At 40.9% G+C, this 17,741-nt stretch overlaps 1 protein-coding gene across 1 annotated transcript in view; it reads right to left on the reverse strand.

Moving 5' to 3' along the window:
- GALNT9 (polypeptide N-acetylgalactosaminyltransferase 9) overlaps nt 1-17,741 on the reverse strand; it is a 126,821-nt gene that overhangs the window by 89,220 nt on the left and 19,860 nt on the right. The window contains exon 2 of the mRNA XM_056504657.1: nt 12,811-12,991. Within this exon, the coding sequence (XP_056360632.1) occupies nt 12,811-12,991 (181 nt within the window). The remainder of the gene's footprint in view (nt 1-12,810; nt 12,992-17,741) is intronic.

The following is a 17,741-nucleotide window of genomic DNA, read 5'->3' on the forward strand; positions in this document are numbered from 1 at the left end:
TGCTAAAACTAGTTTCAATCACTTTTAAAACAAGCCTCTTTATTAACATGAAAAATGGCTCAAAGCTCATGCTCATATCCTTCTGTAGTAAAAAATCTTTGCCTTTTTTTTTTTTTTTTTTTTTTTTTTGGTAACTTAACTTGAGTCACTAATATGTTTTGAAATACCATCTGTAAAAAATTTCCACTCTATCCCCCAGTGTGCCTGTTCAGATCTGCCTCTGGCTGTATGCATGCTGCATCACAAAGCATTAGGCTCATTGGAAATTAATGGAGAGGCTGAAATCTGCTTTCAAAAGCTTTCCAAAAATCCCCAAAGAAAAGAGATCCCCTGTTGCAACTTTATTTTTAATGGTGCTGCACTTAAATTTAAGGAGGAGCTCAGTTAAATTCCAAGTGACATGTATTCTGCCTCATTTTAGGTGATTAAAACAAATGGCTTGTTTAGTGGTTCTCAAGATTTGCAAATATCCTTGCCCCTGCTCCAACTGGATTCTTAGATTGCATCCTTTTAAAGTAAAAACTACAGAAGAATTATCTTTAAGAAAAAGCCATAAGGGCAGCCTTAGAAAATTCTGCTTTGAGATTGGAGAGCTCTTTGAAGTTAAGTGAAATACAAAAATTGGCGAAATAAAGGCCAAACTAAAGGCATTGTGTCAATTTGATTTGAAGATCTTATCAGAAAAATACATTCAGGAAAACATACCTAGTGTGCAAGTTTTTAGAAAAGTTCATTCTGGGAACCATGTTGTCAGTGGGGAACAGAGAACACACACTCTCATTTCTGCTTTGCCAAAACTAAGAGCTCATATTTCAAACAGGGAAGGTTCACAAAGAGCCATCCAGAAAGCCAGAAGATGTTTTCCAGGGTGCATTCACAAAACTGGCTGTGCCACTAAGGGTCATTGCTCTCCACAAGCCATGTGAAGCCATTTAGCTGCACTTCCAGCAGAGGCTGTTAGCACTTTTCCCATTAAAGAAGTACTTTTCCACTCAGGGTGATGCATCAAGATCCCAGAAAAGGTTCTTTATGGCAAAGGAATAATTAATCCCAGCATGTCTGCAGGGAGGGAGATGGTAGCAGCCCAGATATCCAACAGCAGGTTCCATTTCTGAAGATAGCACCTCCTCTGAAGCTCCTCTCCTATTGCCTACTGAGCCTGTGCCAGACATAAGGGAAAAGCAGTGGAACTGATGAAATCAAAGGAATTATTTTCAATAAATAATGCATAAGAGTAAACTCACCCTTTTCCATTTGCACAGAACAGTTTGCTGTACCCTTGAAGCTATTTGTTATACAGATAATAATATGTAAATACAGGAAGTTATCCTTGACTATTAAAAAGTGTACTGCAAGTATTTAACATAAAAAGTTCCAGGTACTTTTGTTTAATTTTGACTATCTCTGCCTCAGCTGGTGCTGCTGGTGCTGGACAGAGGCTGAGTATCACAGTGTTACCTGGAAATGCAGGGCAATAAAAAAGTTTTCAAGGTAACTGCTGCAGAGCTCTTCATGAATTTCATTACAGGCTTGCTGTCACATTGCAGTGTGGTGGTAAGGAGGAGAATAGTGGAATGCAATATTTTTCCACTATCACTTCAGCTAACAATGTTTTTTATGGGCTTGGGAGGATATACAACAACGTTTGGCAAAGAATCCCTTCTTTAATAGGCTCCAGTGTATTTCACAGGAGACCAGCTTTAATCTTTGGTCAAATTCAGTTATGCAGCAGAATGTTTCTTTCTACCTATGTTCAAACACAGGATGGTTGGAGGAGTAAACCACCAAATGGGAGGTCAGCCATAAACTGGATCAACCCCACCACTGCCTGCCAAAGCTGTAGTGAGAAGCTCTTTAATCTTGACTTGTACCAGCTGCTGCAAGGCTGCTTGTAGCCCAGAAAGGTAATGCTCCCCTGGTAATAATCCCAGCACTTTGCTGAGGTAGTGCACAAACTCATTTGACTAACCAGCAATGGCCTTGAAATGTTTGAACAGTAGTCACAGGCTTCCTCTTACTTTAAATGATCAATTCCTATCAGAGTAAAAACAGAACCAAGTTTATGGTATGTGGGAGGAATTATGGTTCAAATAGAGCAGTGCTCCAAGAACAAATGCATAAAAAGCATTGATTTAGCACTGAAAATGGGAGTATTAAATCCAAGATGTTTAGATGCTTTATATGGGATTGAGGAGAGAGCCTGGTGGCAGCAGCAGAGTGTTTATAAAAAAAGTCTGAGTCAGGCAGAGAGGACAAAGGAAGGTGCATGTGCTGTGTGTGGGTAGGAAGCTGCCTGACAATCAGAGGATGGAGCACATCCAAAGCTCTCCATGAACTCTAGGTCAGGATCCCACAGGATAAATCATTAGGTAAGAGCAGCCAAATCCTGAAGTGCAAATGGGATTTCACTCCTCCCTGCATCTTCCCCAGTGATTCTTGCAGAATTGTTCTCTATGCATTACAACTACTCTCTGAAATGTCCTATTCAAGCACCTAAGCTTGTCTCAACTTCACTGAGGTTATTCATATACTTAAAACTAGGAACATATTTAAGTGCTTCATTGGACTGGAGCCTAATTGCACTTTTATAGCTTTTGTTTAAATTAAAGGCTAGTTAGAAGTGAACAGCACAGTATTCGACAATTTCATGTACTTAGAAGTTAAATGTTAACAACAGTTCCTTTCTAACTATTTATATAGCTTCAGTCTGTATAACTTGAGAAAACTCTTGTACTTTTATTTAGCTTTGGTTACATTTAGAAATGAAAAAAGTTTTTAAAAATCCAGCCACATTCACTGTCTAGCACACATCTAACACTTGGAGCACAATATAGCAGCAAAACAGTGCAGTGTATGGAGATTTTTATATTTATGGGCTCTTATCCTAATTTAAAAAACCAAACAAGTCAACATGTGCTTGCTTTTCACTGAGGCTGACAGAAATTAGGCCCATGTCCTAGCTCAGGTAACGTGCTCAGGTGAGGCTGTGAATTTGAGCAGGCCAAGGGCACTCAGAGCCCTTTCCTGGCTCTGAGATTTGGCAGCACTTCAGTGCCCCTGCACTGCTCCTGCCCAAACCAGCCTGCTGAGAAACTGCATCCCTTTTCACTTTGTGTTGTCTGGCATCTTTTCTATCTTGTCCACAGATCACAAGCACTTTAACTTCACATCCTCAGTGCTGGCAGAGTTAAATTACTTTGCCACCACGGAGAAAGGCAGGAGTGAGTGCTGTGCCCTGGGGCACAGAGCAGTACCAGAGTGTGTGCTCAGCAGGCTGAGGTGCTGCTCACAGATGTGCCCTTCCTCATCTGCAGACACTCACATCCAACCAGACCCTTCCAGGCTGTTTGCTCAGACCTGCACTCAGAGAAACCTTCCCCCCAAAGTGCTTCCATAGATTGCCAGGTCTGTCAGGCAAAGGAGGGGAGTGCTCCTCCCTGAGCAAACAGAGCACAAATTCCCTGTCCCTTGGCACTCACAGGTTAATAACACCAAGGCAATAAGGCAATGGAGTAGCTGGAGGTCAAGCATTTGTTTTCAGGCAGTGTAGAAAATACAGGAGCAAAGCTTCAATGTCAATTTTATCTTGGGTTTAATGTAAACTGCACCATGACCCTCTGGGAGAAGGGGAGAGCTGTGTCCTAATGAAACATCCACAGCAGGGATGGAAGCTAACTCCAGTCATTGACTGAGACAACTTCACTTTCTGGATGGAAATAACTAAAATTTATGCCTTTCCTCTGTAAGTTTAGGGGTGCAGACTAACTTAGCAACAGCACCCCAGGGTATTTTAGTGTGCTGCTTTAATTATTATTGCTGCTATTAATACTGCACCATTATTCAAGTCTGAAGCACTGTGTCTGCCTGGGAGGAGTGTTTCATACCACCCCAGAGGCCAGCCCACTGCTGGGGCCTTCAGAAGACAAAATGCATAAATGCAGAGTAACAAAAGTCTGGAAGCATGGAATAAATAATATACTCACCCCCTGGAGCAAAGAAGAAAATAAACTAATTAAGGAACTATTTGACAACTTGAAGGCATCTCACACAGGTAAAAGGCAATTCCAGAGGGTTTCCTTTCTAGAAGCTGAGGAACAGGGAGCTTGTGCAGAAGCAATGCACAGAGATGATATCTCCAGTAATTTAAAGCTGCCTAGAGCCTCACTGGTAAATCCTGACACACCAGCACCACCTGAAATTGTGAGTGCACTTAGACCAAGCTCCTTTGGTGCTGCATTCAGCAAGGTGGGTTGACTGTGGTTTGTTTTTGAGACCACAGCAGAAGGTCTAGGAGCAATGTAACAGAAGACAAGAACATTTCAGAAAGCTGGAGGAACAGAAAATAGAATCCTCACACTCCAATATCATAAAACTTTCAAACAGCTTAACTGGCAGGTGCTTTCTCAGAGAAACCAAACCCTGGAAATCATCTAGATCAAGCTAACCAAGACAGGGAGTTAACATTTGCCAGCCTGTATCTGTCAGGTACTTCTGGCTCTGGCTACTTTTAAGAGTCTCTCACTTTTATTAGCACTAAATTCACTCAAAACAGGAGACACAGGCAAAACAAGCACAAACTGACACTATTAAAATGAAACACTGCATCAACCTGGAGTTCACAATTCAGTTTTATTTCAGACAGAAGAGTAAATTGTCTGACATTTTGGCCTGTTCATGTTTTTATCACAAAGACAGAAACAACAACTAAAAAACCTTGAGGTTATGTGACCTGAAACCTTGACTCTCCTATACTGTGAAACCAATCCAAATAAAATAGGAATGAGAGCTCGATTTTTTAAAGCTACATCTGGAGATAATACATACCTCACACTGTCAGCAGAACTAAATTTGCATAAGCCTTTTAAGAAAGAAATGGGAAATATTATTTCAAACCATTAGAACTCCTTCAAAGCCCTACAAAGAATCTCAGATATGGTGCAACAGAGGTACATGCAAGGAAACATAAAAGGAAAAGAAATACCACCCTGAATTCTTTGCCTGTCTTGTTCTGTTACTTCTTTTTATCCTGTAATGTGATATCATGGAGTGTAACATAACATGACAGTTCAGAAATTTACAGGAATATCCTTTTCTCCCTGGAAGTGATAGCAGGCAACAACCAAGCCATGGGCTCAGGGGAGGGGAATGAAAGAAATTCTAAAATGCCAGCACACAGCTGCAGGTCCTGGCTGGATCTCAGCACTGCTTGTGCATTTACCTCTGAAAGAATAGCTCACAGAATTTGTAGACAGCACCCCACCATTGCTCTTTTTTAGGAGGAAATACTCTTTCTGCCATGGAAATACTGTGGCTTTCTGTTTTCAAGCTCAAAAAATTACCACAGTCTCTAAAGCATGCTTTGAGAGGAAAAACACCCAACCAGTGGTGCTTAAGGTGAATGTGCAGGTCACATGAGACACATTTAGTCTGAGGATTGATGAGAAAAGCTGAGGGATGCAAACCAGCTCTTGGATCTTTTTTCTTTTCCTCCCAGCTGACCAGGCTGCCCATGCTGGCAGGTCATTCTTCCAGGAGTGTTGCTAGTACAGAAATCTGGTCTTGTTTCTGCATGCAACACTTTGGGCTGGATTCACCTGGAATCCTGCTGGAGCTGCTTCCAGAGGGAGGCACTTGCAGAGGACATTGCATCTGGACAAGATCAGCAATGCTGCCATGGCATCTCCATCCCCTGCACGGGCAGCCAAGTCAATCACCCAAAATTAGATGTCTAATTTCTAGTCACTGTTATGCAACCCACCTTAGGTAAACTATTCATGTATTCAAGAGTACATTCTGGTGCAGACAAATTGCAGGGAATGGCTTCCACTCTCACTGCATTTAAACACAACATTGCAATCAGTTATTTTTCATACTCCCTAGTTAATCAGATTCAGCCTTCACTAAATCTACATTTATTAATGCTGACAGTCATGCAGAACTTGTCTTCAACAATTAGTATACACAAAGGCACTGCAAAAATGTAGAAGAAGAAAATTACTGCACTTGAATATAAGGTGGCTTTTTGGAAAAGGTTGTTCATTTTTATGGTTCTTTTTAATTTAGCCTTTCTGTGCTCCTTTCATCCCAGGGGTCAGTGTTAATAATCAAGACCTATGTTATACACTTTGCAGTATAATTAAAGTCACTACTTAATTGGAAAGCCTGGCACTAAACAAAGGGGAATCAATAATGAATCTAATGGGAAAGCCAGAGAAAACATCTATCGAATATCAGAAATAACTGTGAGATCCTGCCACGTGCCCAGCACTGCTGCTATGGAGACAGCATGGAGCCTGGGGATGGGGAGGCTCTGCTCATGAGCCATGTCCTGCAGAAAACTGGGGCACTGGCCTCAAAAAGGGGATAGAAGATTTCTCAATACCTTTTTAAACTATTTTTGGGAAACAGTCAGTGTTTTAACCTGTTCCTCAGTCTTCTCACTGGAGTAATTTAACATTGCACAACTAACTAAATACACAAAGACCCCAAGGTGACCTGGGATTTGGGAGAGCAAGGTTTGAGCCCACATTCCACCTAATCAATCATTATTTGTGCAAGGTGAGCAAAGCTCCAGCAGAGGTTGGGAGACAGAAGTACCTTCATAAACAGGGTCAGGTCATGACTGCAGGACTCAGTGACAGCTGCAGAGGGACTGTGCTGACACAGAGCACTGGGGTGTAGGGGCTGGCAGTGCCTATGACCTCCTCAGAGTTGTTTTGCTCAGCCAAAGAACAGGTGATTTTTTTTTTTTCCTCTCCTTTGAGGGTTTTGCACAGTTCCAGTCTGAGCCCCTTACAGCCAAACAAGAAACATTTCCCAAAATGCAGTGACAAGCCTGTGGCGTACACAGGGATACACAAATAAACACAGCTGGCCCAGGGGCAGCAGTATGAGTGAATTTAGGTTGTCAGCTGATATCCCAAATGATCTGAGTCAGAACTAGAACTCAAAATGCTGAGGAGGAGCTGGTCAGAGCCCAGCTCAGCGCAGAGGAAGCAGCACAGGGATTTACTCAGCCCACACCAGCTCCTCCTGCTCCTGGGCAAGGCAAAGTCAGCTGGAATTTGGCTGCGTCTCTCTGGGGCTGCTCTCCAGTTGTTCACATAGATAATGTGCATGCAAAGGTTTGTTTGTAGGGGATTCAAGGAAAATGGCCAGCCCATGTAACTTGGCAAAGCTGCTCAACAGCTACATAAACTCCCAGAATATTTGTCTACACCCCTCTCCTTCACCCTGCTCAAAATCCACATCTGGGCATTGATTTGGGATCTAATTCAAACACTGCAGTTAGTTTCATCTCTTACTGAACTTCCCTCCAATAAACAATCTTAATCTGTTGCCCAGAGGTAATTCTGTCTGCTCAATTTTCTCTTTCTGGTTTTCATTCTCTCTGCTTCAATTTACGTCATATGTTCAAAGTGGCCAAAAAAAAAAGGATTTTTCAGAATTTTAGCATGGTGTTTTAGATTGATTGAGAGTGGGTGCAAAGAAAAAGTCAAATGCTTTCCTATAAAAAATAAGCCTAATTTAAATCAAAATATCATGCCTATACTTTGATTGTGAAACATTGTTCTGCTTAAAAAACCAAAATGCTTAATTTCAACTAGCGTTTCATTTTACTATTTAATCTGAAAGTATTGTTAGAAGCTAGTAATGGAAAATTCATCATTTCAAGACTGATTTTTTAAATGGGAAACTAAAGGTTTGATTGGTCAAAACACTTTGTTTAAACAGACATTTCACAGAAGATGTTCAGCCTAACACAAAATATTTTTAGGCGATTTTTTTTTTTTTCACTTGTCATTTTCTGCTAATCAGAAATTCTGATTCCTGGAAAGCTCTGGATCTGCTCCACATCAAATATTCCTTGCAAAGAGGCCTGTTACATTGCACTCTGGTTAACCTGGAGAGAATCCTAAGGGTCTGTTTTAATTTGGAGTTCCTTGTGTCATTTCTCTATGTGGGACTGCAGCAAGAGAAGGGCTCAAGGTTAAAGGGAGTGCCCTGCCCTGGTCACTGAGGAGCATCCAAGGCTGCTCCCCAGCTCGACTGCTCTTATTAAACCTCTGAATGAACAAATCACAGGTCTATTTACTGAGCCTGCCCCCTTGGTAACACTGTTTGATCAATTCGAGAATTCTTTTTGATAGGTAATTAAAAAAGCTTTTCCTTAGGTATGGAGTGGATTGAACCATTAATTACACTTCACAGCCCTAGAGATGCAATTCTTGTGCTATTGTGAGCTGTCTATGGCAAACCACAAAACTGCTTGCCTCCATAAAAGAACTGAATAAATGAAAGCAATTTCCTCAAGACCCAGTTTTTTTCTGCATTTTATGGCTAAAGACTTGAGTTGCCAAGGCATTAATAAGTTTGTTCTTCAGGGCTGAATTTTCTCAATACAAACATCCATGACTGCAACACAAAGAAATATTTTCTTTGGCTGATAGAGCCAGCAGACTGAATCCATATATTAATATTATTGTTATCACTGAGCTGCCACAATGCACTCGGCATCCAGTTGCACAAAAAAAGATCAGTTAAATTAAAGATCCTCACCAAGCAGCGACAATTTTGTGTAAAAGCCAATTTAGCCATTATGGAAGCTGCAGGATCATATTAACTTTTCTCAAAAGTATGCATAATGCATGACAGCAAGTGGTTTTTGACAAGTGCCTGAGTGTGTGTGTGTCTGTGTGTGTGGATGTGTCCTGCATGTAAAGAAACTCCTGAAGTTATTTAAGTTGCAAAGTCAAGTGACAGAAAGCTAGCAAATGCTGGATTTACAGGTGTTGCACCTGTTCAATTCAACCCCTTGCTATCCAGCCTGTGCATCAAAAAGAACAGGGGAATTGATTTTATCCTGAGAGACAATGCTTAGGTTTGAAAGCATCTGGTTAGCTGACACTTCCCAATTTTCCAGCATGCTACACTGCAAAACAAACAGCTTTTGTAAGTCTGGGGGCCTTGAGCCCTGCCTTTGAATGACATTCCCTAAGGTTTTGGACTTTTTCTACTTTCTTTAACTTCGATAAAGTAAAAATCTACTGTCACATGGGGCTTTAGCACCTCTGCCTTCATGCATGCCTGGGAAGGATTGAGTCTGATCCTTTGTTACTGGACAGGGGCTGGTATTTTGTGCTGGAGCTGGCTGCAGTGGAGGTTGTTATTCCCCCAAAAGGGCAGAGGATGAATTCTGCCAGCCTGCCCTGGCCACACAGGGAAAGCTGCTCTCCTCTGCCCACTGCCTGCTGGGGTTTAGGTGGCTGACCCTGGGAAGTGCAGAATCCCCACCAAAATCTCAGCTCTGTGGCTCCAGGTCTGGTTTTGACTATTCATTTTCCCTTTGACATTATGGTGAAAAAGGCATGGACAGAGCCCAGCAGATTTTACAGCATTGCCAGGGACTCAGGACTATTGACATCTCCACATATTGGGAGGGATAAGTGACACAAATACATGTTTAATGCTTTCCTACACACAAGGTTCATTGGCATCAGTAGATTATTTTCACTTAGTGCTCAGTTTTTTTTTCCAATCACAATAATTCATTTTATATATGGAAGAACATGTATGGAAATTACTCCAATAACACTTCACCATCAAATAGCACTTTTCCCAGAGAACCACAGAACAAGCTCTAGCTTAGCTGTGTGCTTGCAAAACAAAAATAACCTGTTCCTTATGAGAAAAGCTCCTCTTTCTTCCATTTCATGGAGGAAATAAGATGTGTGAGGGCTAGAAGTCCTGCTAATATTTTACTGCTGGGAAGAGAAATCAGCACACTAAACATTCTGAGCTCTCCACAACCTATTTTCTACAGTGGTATGGCCCTTGAAAAACTCCAAATATTATATTATTTATACATCTCTGATAGATATTTAAAAATCTCTGTTATTGAGAAGAAAAATCTGAGATATATTTATCATATCATGCTAGAATCAAACTGCAATTCTGTAATTATTCTGTGATTTGTAATCAAAAGCAAGCAGTTCACTGCCATTGCCTCTATTTGACACACAAAGACAACATGCACAAAATTTGCTCTTGTCTCCTGTACCAACAGAAATTCTTATCCTAAAGAAACGGTTTCTGAGCTAAAAGGAGTATCTGCAGTGGCAGCAGCAGGTAGGAAGGCAGAACAAAATGTGAGAAAAGCATCTGGAGGGCAGGAGTACCCACCTAGGCTTGAGACTGCAGTGGAAGGACAGGGAGGTGACTCCAATTTAGGAGCCTTCATGGTCACACTGCCTGACTCTGCATCTCTGTAGAGCAACATATTTTTTAATTTGCTGCATGGGGATGAAAATACCTCCTGAAAAGCAATTAAACTGCCAAATGTTTATGAACTATGCTTGTAGATGGAATAGAAGGCTTATTCTATCAGAATAAGAGAGTGGACTACAGTAAAAGGGAAGTTCAAATGAACTAAAATACAATATTTTTCATCAAGCTTGGAATATTACAAGTCCTGAGTTTGCATACTGAAATCATGTTTACTTTCATAAATTGTGCCTGTGCAATGTAGACTTGAGTATAAATTCTCCCAGTTCATATCTTTAACACTGGCTTGTGAATATATATGGATTGAATATTTTAAATGGAAACCAGAATGGGGAGAAAGCAGAGTTTAATACTTTGGGAATGCAAATTCAGATGTTTTTATTCACAGGCTGGCCATGGACTTTGTACATGGCCTTGGACAGTGATTCCACCTTGCTTCTCTTTTTTAAAAAATGAACAGTTCAGGGAATGACATGAATATAAATCACAAGGAAACAGAAGTGAGAGATGGAGAGATGGGACCACTGGGCAAGTCAGCACACAGAGAAATTGGACAAGAGTGGTGTTGCAAAGCCTGTCTCAAGCTCCTGGAGTTTCAGTTCTCTCCAAAACAGAATTAGAGTGCCTAAACCAAACCTCAAACTCATCTTGGGTGCATGTCCCTTGGCACATGGGCTGCAGAGCTGCCTGCAGCACCCCCACATCCTCCTCCTCCTCAGGGCTGCTCTCCATCCATCTAAATGGGAAAAAAATCTTCTTATACCAGGACTTTCTACTTTCTCCACTTTCACTCATTTTCCATAGCAAATTCAGTCTGAAGGGTTCTCCTGTGACTCACAAGCATCTAGAGGCAAGTGCATCAATTGCAGCATCTTGATCTAACTAGAGCCACCTCAGAAGTGTCAAAATGTGACAAGGAAGGCAGTTCTCCCAGTAACACAGATATTTAATCATGTGGCATGGCCTGAGGAGATACCCACAATGAGAATGTCAAAGAGCTCATCTGAATGACTCACCAAAGCTTCTGAGTAAAACTGTGGGAGAGCATAAAAGTGAAACATCACTGCCTTGCAAATGGTCTCATGGTTCTGACAGCTGCTGAGCTGGATCTGAGCTCTGCAGCCTTTGCTTTTGCATTTCCTACAGAACACAACTCATTTATCCTCATCCCCCTGACCACAGCAGTGAATAACAGCCAGGCCAAACCTCACCGACCTTCACTTGGAAACTTCACTTTGACTTTAGGGTCTCTGGGCCAGATCTGATGCACAGCTCCAATATTTGCATAACCACAGACTCCTCTTCCCCCAGCATAGTTCCATGATGGATTTTTATAATAATCAAGAGAGGAGAGATGAGACCATTGAAGAAGTCACTGTAATTGCATCAAACGTGGTACCAAGGCACTAGGCTGTGTTCTCTTTGCCAATTCTGTTACCTGAGTTTTCTTTTCTGTAGCAAGGGTTTGAGAAAACAAATGCTGAGTCAATACTTCTGAGATCAGTTTAATATGTAACACAGCTAATGAAATTTGTAGTTAAGCTGAAGTTTTGTTTTTGGCAGCTTGAACTGCCTAAAATCCTAATTCAATTGCAATCTACTCACAGAGCACAGCTGTTTAGCTTGGCTAAACTTTTCTCACCACTTAATAGGATACTTTTTTATTTAACTTTCAATTCTGCCTAGGAGCCCCAGTGGGTCTTTTAAAACAGAAGATTATTATTAGAAATTAATTAAGTATTCTTTTCAATTCTGTCTCCTGAGAGCAACGAGGCATTGTTGCTGATCTCCTCTGCATTAAGACATTACTGATTGTCATTCATGGGATGATAGTGCAGATGTCTCATCTGGAAAATATATAACTCCATAAATATGAAAGATTTGAAAGTTATTTAATACAAAATATAATAAATCAGTGCAAATAATAAACATGTAATTGCGATGTCAAGCATAGCACAGGCGTGTGAAGACTATAAAGACTGGAATAAAAATAGACACACATTCCAAAGGCAAAAAAACCTCACTGCAATTACAGGACCCCGATGGATTGCACTTAGTCCATGTTTCAGCACACTGCAAACCCTGACTAAACAATTCTAAGAATATCAAATGCAATTAAAGACAATTGATTTGATAAGCTGGGGTTATTTTTAAGGGACCAGTGAACATAAAGTGTTTGCTGATTTCCCCCCTCCCACTGCATGTGACTACAAGACTAAATCTGCAGCCTCTGAAGGCTTTTTCTAAATGAACTAAACCCAAAAAGCACTGGTATCCTGAAGTAAGTTTTGATCTGAGGCCTTGAACATGCTTATTAATGTACTACTGACAGAACTGGCTGTGCATTTCATATGGCACTTCATGCTTGAGATGGCAGAGGGTCTACCTCATTTTCACTCAGCTCAGGGGTATCTGTACAAGTATCTGCTGTCATATTCCAACCAGGAAGGGGTGTGAAGAGAAGAATGGGTCAGCAGAACAACAATCAATCCCTTACTCCAAATAATAATGCAGAATTCAACTTACTTTTTTGGTCTGTAGTCAGGGATGGACCTGTCCAGTGATATCCTGTCACTGAGCTGGGCATTGTAACCATATTCTTCATACTTAGTCTCTGATTCATGGCTATCATCTCTCAGGGTAGCAGCCATTCCCCCCTGGCCCAAGCCTCCTGGACCTTCAACTAATCCCATGGGCTTTGCCAAACCTAAATGAAACAGACACAAAAAAAAAATAATTCAAATTATTAATATAAAGGATATGGATAGAACCACTTCTGTGACCACAGAATGTTTTCAGATAGATGAGATCTGAACTCCCAGGAAGCTCAGCTCTCAAACCCTCATGGCTCTGTGGAAATTATCCTCAGATTTCAAACCAAAGTCCAAATCAACACATCCTGTAGTATCTGTGCATAATGAGCAAACTATAAAGAATCAATTAGCAGCTTTCACGATTTCTTCTTTTCCAAAATGTCTAATTATTGTTAAGATAATTAAGAAAAAATTTTCCCCATTAGTACTGGAGGGTTTCCCCATGTAGCCCATTAAAGCCTCATTCATTTTAAGGGAGAGATGTTGAATTTCTACCACATGTGGGTGTGCCAGTTTAACTCCACACTAATGTCAGTTCTGGTGCCTGCTCTGTGGCTCCAAGACACTGCAGCTCTGGTCAAGGTTTGGTTCCTGTGTTGGGACACAGCTGTGGATTGGTCACCAGCTTCTGCTGGGTAGGAAATAGAGGAAAAATCTGATTTCACTGCCTGAGTCAACAGATGGGTCATTTGGACTCAAATACACACTCTGCCCAGCCTGTTGACACAAAGATGTGCTAAAACTATTTTAATGGAGCTGACACTCCACCTGGGAATCCCTCCAGATTTCCTCTGTACTTCATATCTGACAAATGAAATATGTAAGATACTCAGCTCTGCACAGCTCACAGCAGCAGCACTGAGAAATTAGCCAGTCAACAATGCATTTACAGGCTTCATTCACTGGTCAACTCAAAAATAAAAGTCAAACAAAACTAAACCAACATAAAAAATGCCCATGTGATCGCACAGCCAAGAACCTCTTCCATGGCAACAGGCATTTCATTTGGTGCTGAATCCTCATAATAACCTCCTCAAATATCCTGTGTTTAATGTCAAAGCTTTCCTTTCCAAGAGGCTCCCTATCAACAACTCATTATTAGTGACAAAGGTATTTATCAAAATCCTGGGAGCACCATACAGGAATGTGTTACTCTCCCCCAAATCATTTACCATACCAAGTAAAGCAATGAGAGTTTGACCCACTCAACATTTTTCTAATCAAGTCTTTTTCAAGAGGAAAATGTCATTATTTCAACTAAACAATTAAAAAGGAAAGAAAGAAACTGTCGGCATTTGGTAGCAACAAACACCCATGGCAGTACCAGTGTGAGACTGGCTTCTCCCAGTCACATTGAGGAGGCAGCTCAGACCCTTGTGAAGGAATTCTCTTGCACCTCACTGCTAACAGTGTCCTGACTTGTTACAGCTCCATCACCATCTCTGTTTAGTGACAGGACAGCCCAGAGAGACACTGGCTCATTACTGATCTAAAAGAGTAAAATTTTCCATTTTCTCCATTTTTTATGACAAAACCCTGTGCTAAGGTAAGTGCAGCAATACAAACAGTCACAAATTAACATAAAAGGGCTGAGTACCTGCAGTACTGAGGGATTCTGCTGCTGAATTTCAGACATTGCCAATGAAAATACATAAATACTGCAATCAGTGGTCCTGAGTCAGGACAGACCTTGCTTGTGTTTGTGCCTTTGATGCCTTCATGCTCCTCATCATCATGCCCTGAAACATGACTAAAACCCAAGACTAGTCTGGATTTCAAACCAGAGAAATTCTTCTAGCTTATTAAGTGAAGTGCTTCAAACCATGTTCAATATTTCTGAAAATATTTTAGGGAGCTTCATTTTGAAGAAAATTGCACCATTTGTTCTGTTTGTTCCAATTTAGGATGAGAGGCTACTTGGCACTTTGACTTTCCTTTGGAAAAATTAAAACAGAGAGCCCTCCATGCCTGGCCTGACAATGATTCCTTGCTTGAGTAATTACAGAAATTACATGTCTGGGACTCTACATCTCTCCCCACATGAAAGGAAAAACACAGCAGCCTAATCTTCCTGCGTGATGCAGTCTTAGATTTAACAGACACCACCAGCAGTGATGCTGCAAGCTCTGCCTGACATGCCCAATATATGGAATATTAAAGGGGGCTCAGCATAGCAGTTCCCTCAAAAAAAAAAAAAAAAAAAAGGTCAAATTAAGCACTTTAAAAGCCAAACCCTAGAAAACTTGACAAAGTCTACATCCTTAAAAGACCATAATGTGGAAATTCATTTTGTGATCATTTGGGATCATCTGGGCTGGGTTCTGATATAACATCAAAGCAAATTGAAGATGACTTCATTAAAATTAACTGATCTGCTTTAATGAAAGGGTCTCCAAGATGTGGCATGCTCATTTGACTTGAAGCAACAATCTAGTTCCAGTAGTTGAAAACTTTATTCTTTATACCCTATGCTCTTGCAGTTTATGGAACTAAACACTTGAGTCTTTATGGCACAAGAATTGTGAGAATGAAACTTCCAAGCCACAGGAAGCATCAAGCATTTGGCTATTTTACTTGTGAAAGAATTGGTTAGACAGCCTGCCAAGCCATGCATGATGACAATTATTTCATATACCTTTTTCTAAATCTGATATTCTTGCTCTTTGTGCTGCTAATCTGATCTTGTTCTGGGAAGGAGTCATCATTTGTCCAACCTCCTCTCAGAGCATATTGCTGTGAGCTTTTTTCTCCATTCTTGACCCAAACTGTAGCTTAGTCTGACTGACAGTTATCCCAGTAATGCAGGAACATTGACTAATATTTATAGCAGCAATTAAATAAATGATATCACATTGCTTCCTTCTTCAAGAAGAGCACTAAAGTGTCTAGAAGTTCTTAGGAACAATGAATACACTGTATTTTATATATTCACATGTGTGTTAGATGCAGCAATTACAGGCAATGCTCCTCAATGCATGGTTGGTCAGCCAGACCACGTCTCACATATTTGCATTTTCCATCTCAAAGTTGATTTGTTGTTACTTCAGCAATTGTCTCCTCAACAGAAACCTTCTCCTATCACTCTCTAAGTCAAGATGATGACTTGCTAACCCCCAAGTCCACAGTTACTGCACTGGTCAGCCTTTAAAAAAATCCAAAAAACACACAGAAAAGGAGTTTTGGTTCAGCAGCATCTTCACACAAACAGGTTGGTATAAAGAGGTGGGATCAGGGAAGAGGTGATGGGATGAGCATCCCCCAGCCAGGCTGAAGCAGGGGCTGCTGGTGAACAACTTCCAGCACATCCTCCAGGCTCTCATCTGAGAGCATTTTCTGTTTTCTTCTTGTTTTGCAACTTATTGCAGACTTCCAGCTCCTTCTCTTTGGGTTACTCACCTGCAGCCCTAACTTGCACCCATTTTTCCATGGAATCAGAAGCCAATGAGGGCAAGGCACACAGCCAGAGCCAAGGATTGAGATCATGGGGACAGCTCTGAGATGGGGATGTGCAGAAAGGGGATGCCCAGTGAGCAGCTATTTTTAAAGCTGTCTTTTCTTTAAATTTTCTAGACTAAAAATATCTGCAGCTGATACACTGGGAATGGTCATAGACTGTTCCATGCTGCAGATGACAATGAGGTCACAAATAATTAGTGTCTGTCATTCATTTCAAATTTATTGCTCTCACTGCAGAGATTTCTGTGTAGGGCAGAAATTGTTGGGAGGATGGAGAGCAGAACAAACCAGCCCTAGTTCCTTAACCAGATTAATTACTCCACAGGATGCATCATTTTCTAGGAAGAAAAGAGATCTTCTATTTTTCATCATAAACACTCTCACAATGGGAAAAGTACTAAGGAGATTTATATGATAAATATGGCAAAAGCTAGATCAGATTATGGCTGTGATTATTTTACTATCATTTTTTTCTTATTTGCAACACAATTACAGGCAGCTGTAAATCAGGTTCAGCCAAGGTTCTCAGACAAAATTAAACTTTTGACAAATCAAAATAAAAATAAGTGATTGAAAATATTAATAGAATGTCAGAAGACTGTCAGAACTGCTGCAAGATCTCCAAAATGCCCTTGCTGGCCTGTCTCAAGCTGCCCCAGCTTGAGAAGGGCTCCAAAGCCAGAATTCTGAGCTTTATCTACACTTAGATCATCTGCACATTTGAATAGCTACAGAAAAGTATTTCAGTTTCTAGCACCCTAAAAGGAGGAGAGAAAACATTTCCTTCTAAAAAACCTGGCATAGGTCAAAAACCCTGACATGGTCACCCAGCAATTCCACCTGTGACTCCTGAAACTTCTCCCTTTTAAATAAGAAACATAAAACTTATCAGCAAAACAGTAGTTTCCTTTTCCAATTATTATTTCTCAGCTGAAAATATCACTGCATACCATGCAAGGCAACAAAATCTTTGGATCCTAGCTTAGCCAAAAAAAAAAAAAAAAAAAAAAAAAAAAAAAAAAAAAAGTGAGGGACAATAGCAACTCCACATAGATTGACAAAGGCGACTTCTTGCATTTCTAGTTACAGCTTTGCCAAGAAAAGGTTCAGAGATTCCGGAATAAGTTCAGTAACAGCTGAAAAAAGACTCAGCCTCCAATGTCTTTTTAAGCTATTTTTACATAAACCCACCTGTTTAGAGGCAGAACTAGAGCAGTTGCAGCTATTGAATCAGCCCTAATGCTTCCACCTTGAATTACCTCATGGTGCTAATTCTGTAAGCTGGTTCTGTTGCAGCTAGAAACTTCATCTGCAGGTTACAGCCCCAGTGAATGGCACCTCTGGAGTGAAGCACTGATCCTCCTCCTCCAGGAGCTGCAGGTCAGAGTGAAGCAGATGCCCAAGGAA

Source organism: Oenanthe melanoleuca, chromosome 15 (genome assembly GCF_029582105.1).
Source record: "Oenanthe melanoleuca isolate GR-GAL-2019-014 chromosome 15, OMel1.0, whole genome shotgun sequence".
Taxonomy (NCBI): domain Eukaryota; kingdom Metazoa; phylum Chordata; class Aves; order Passeriformes; family Muscicapidae; genus Oenanthe; species Oenanthe melanoleuca.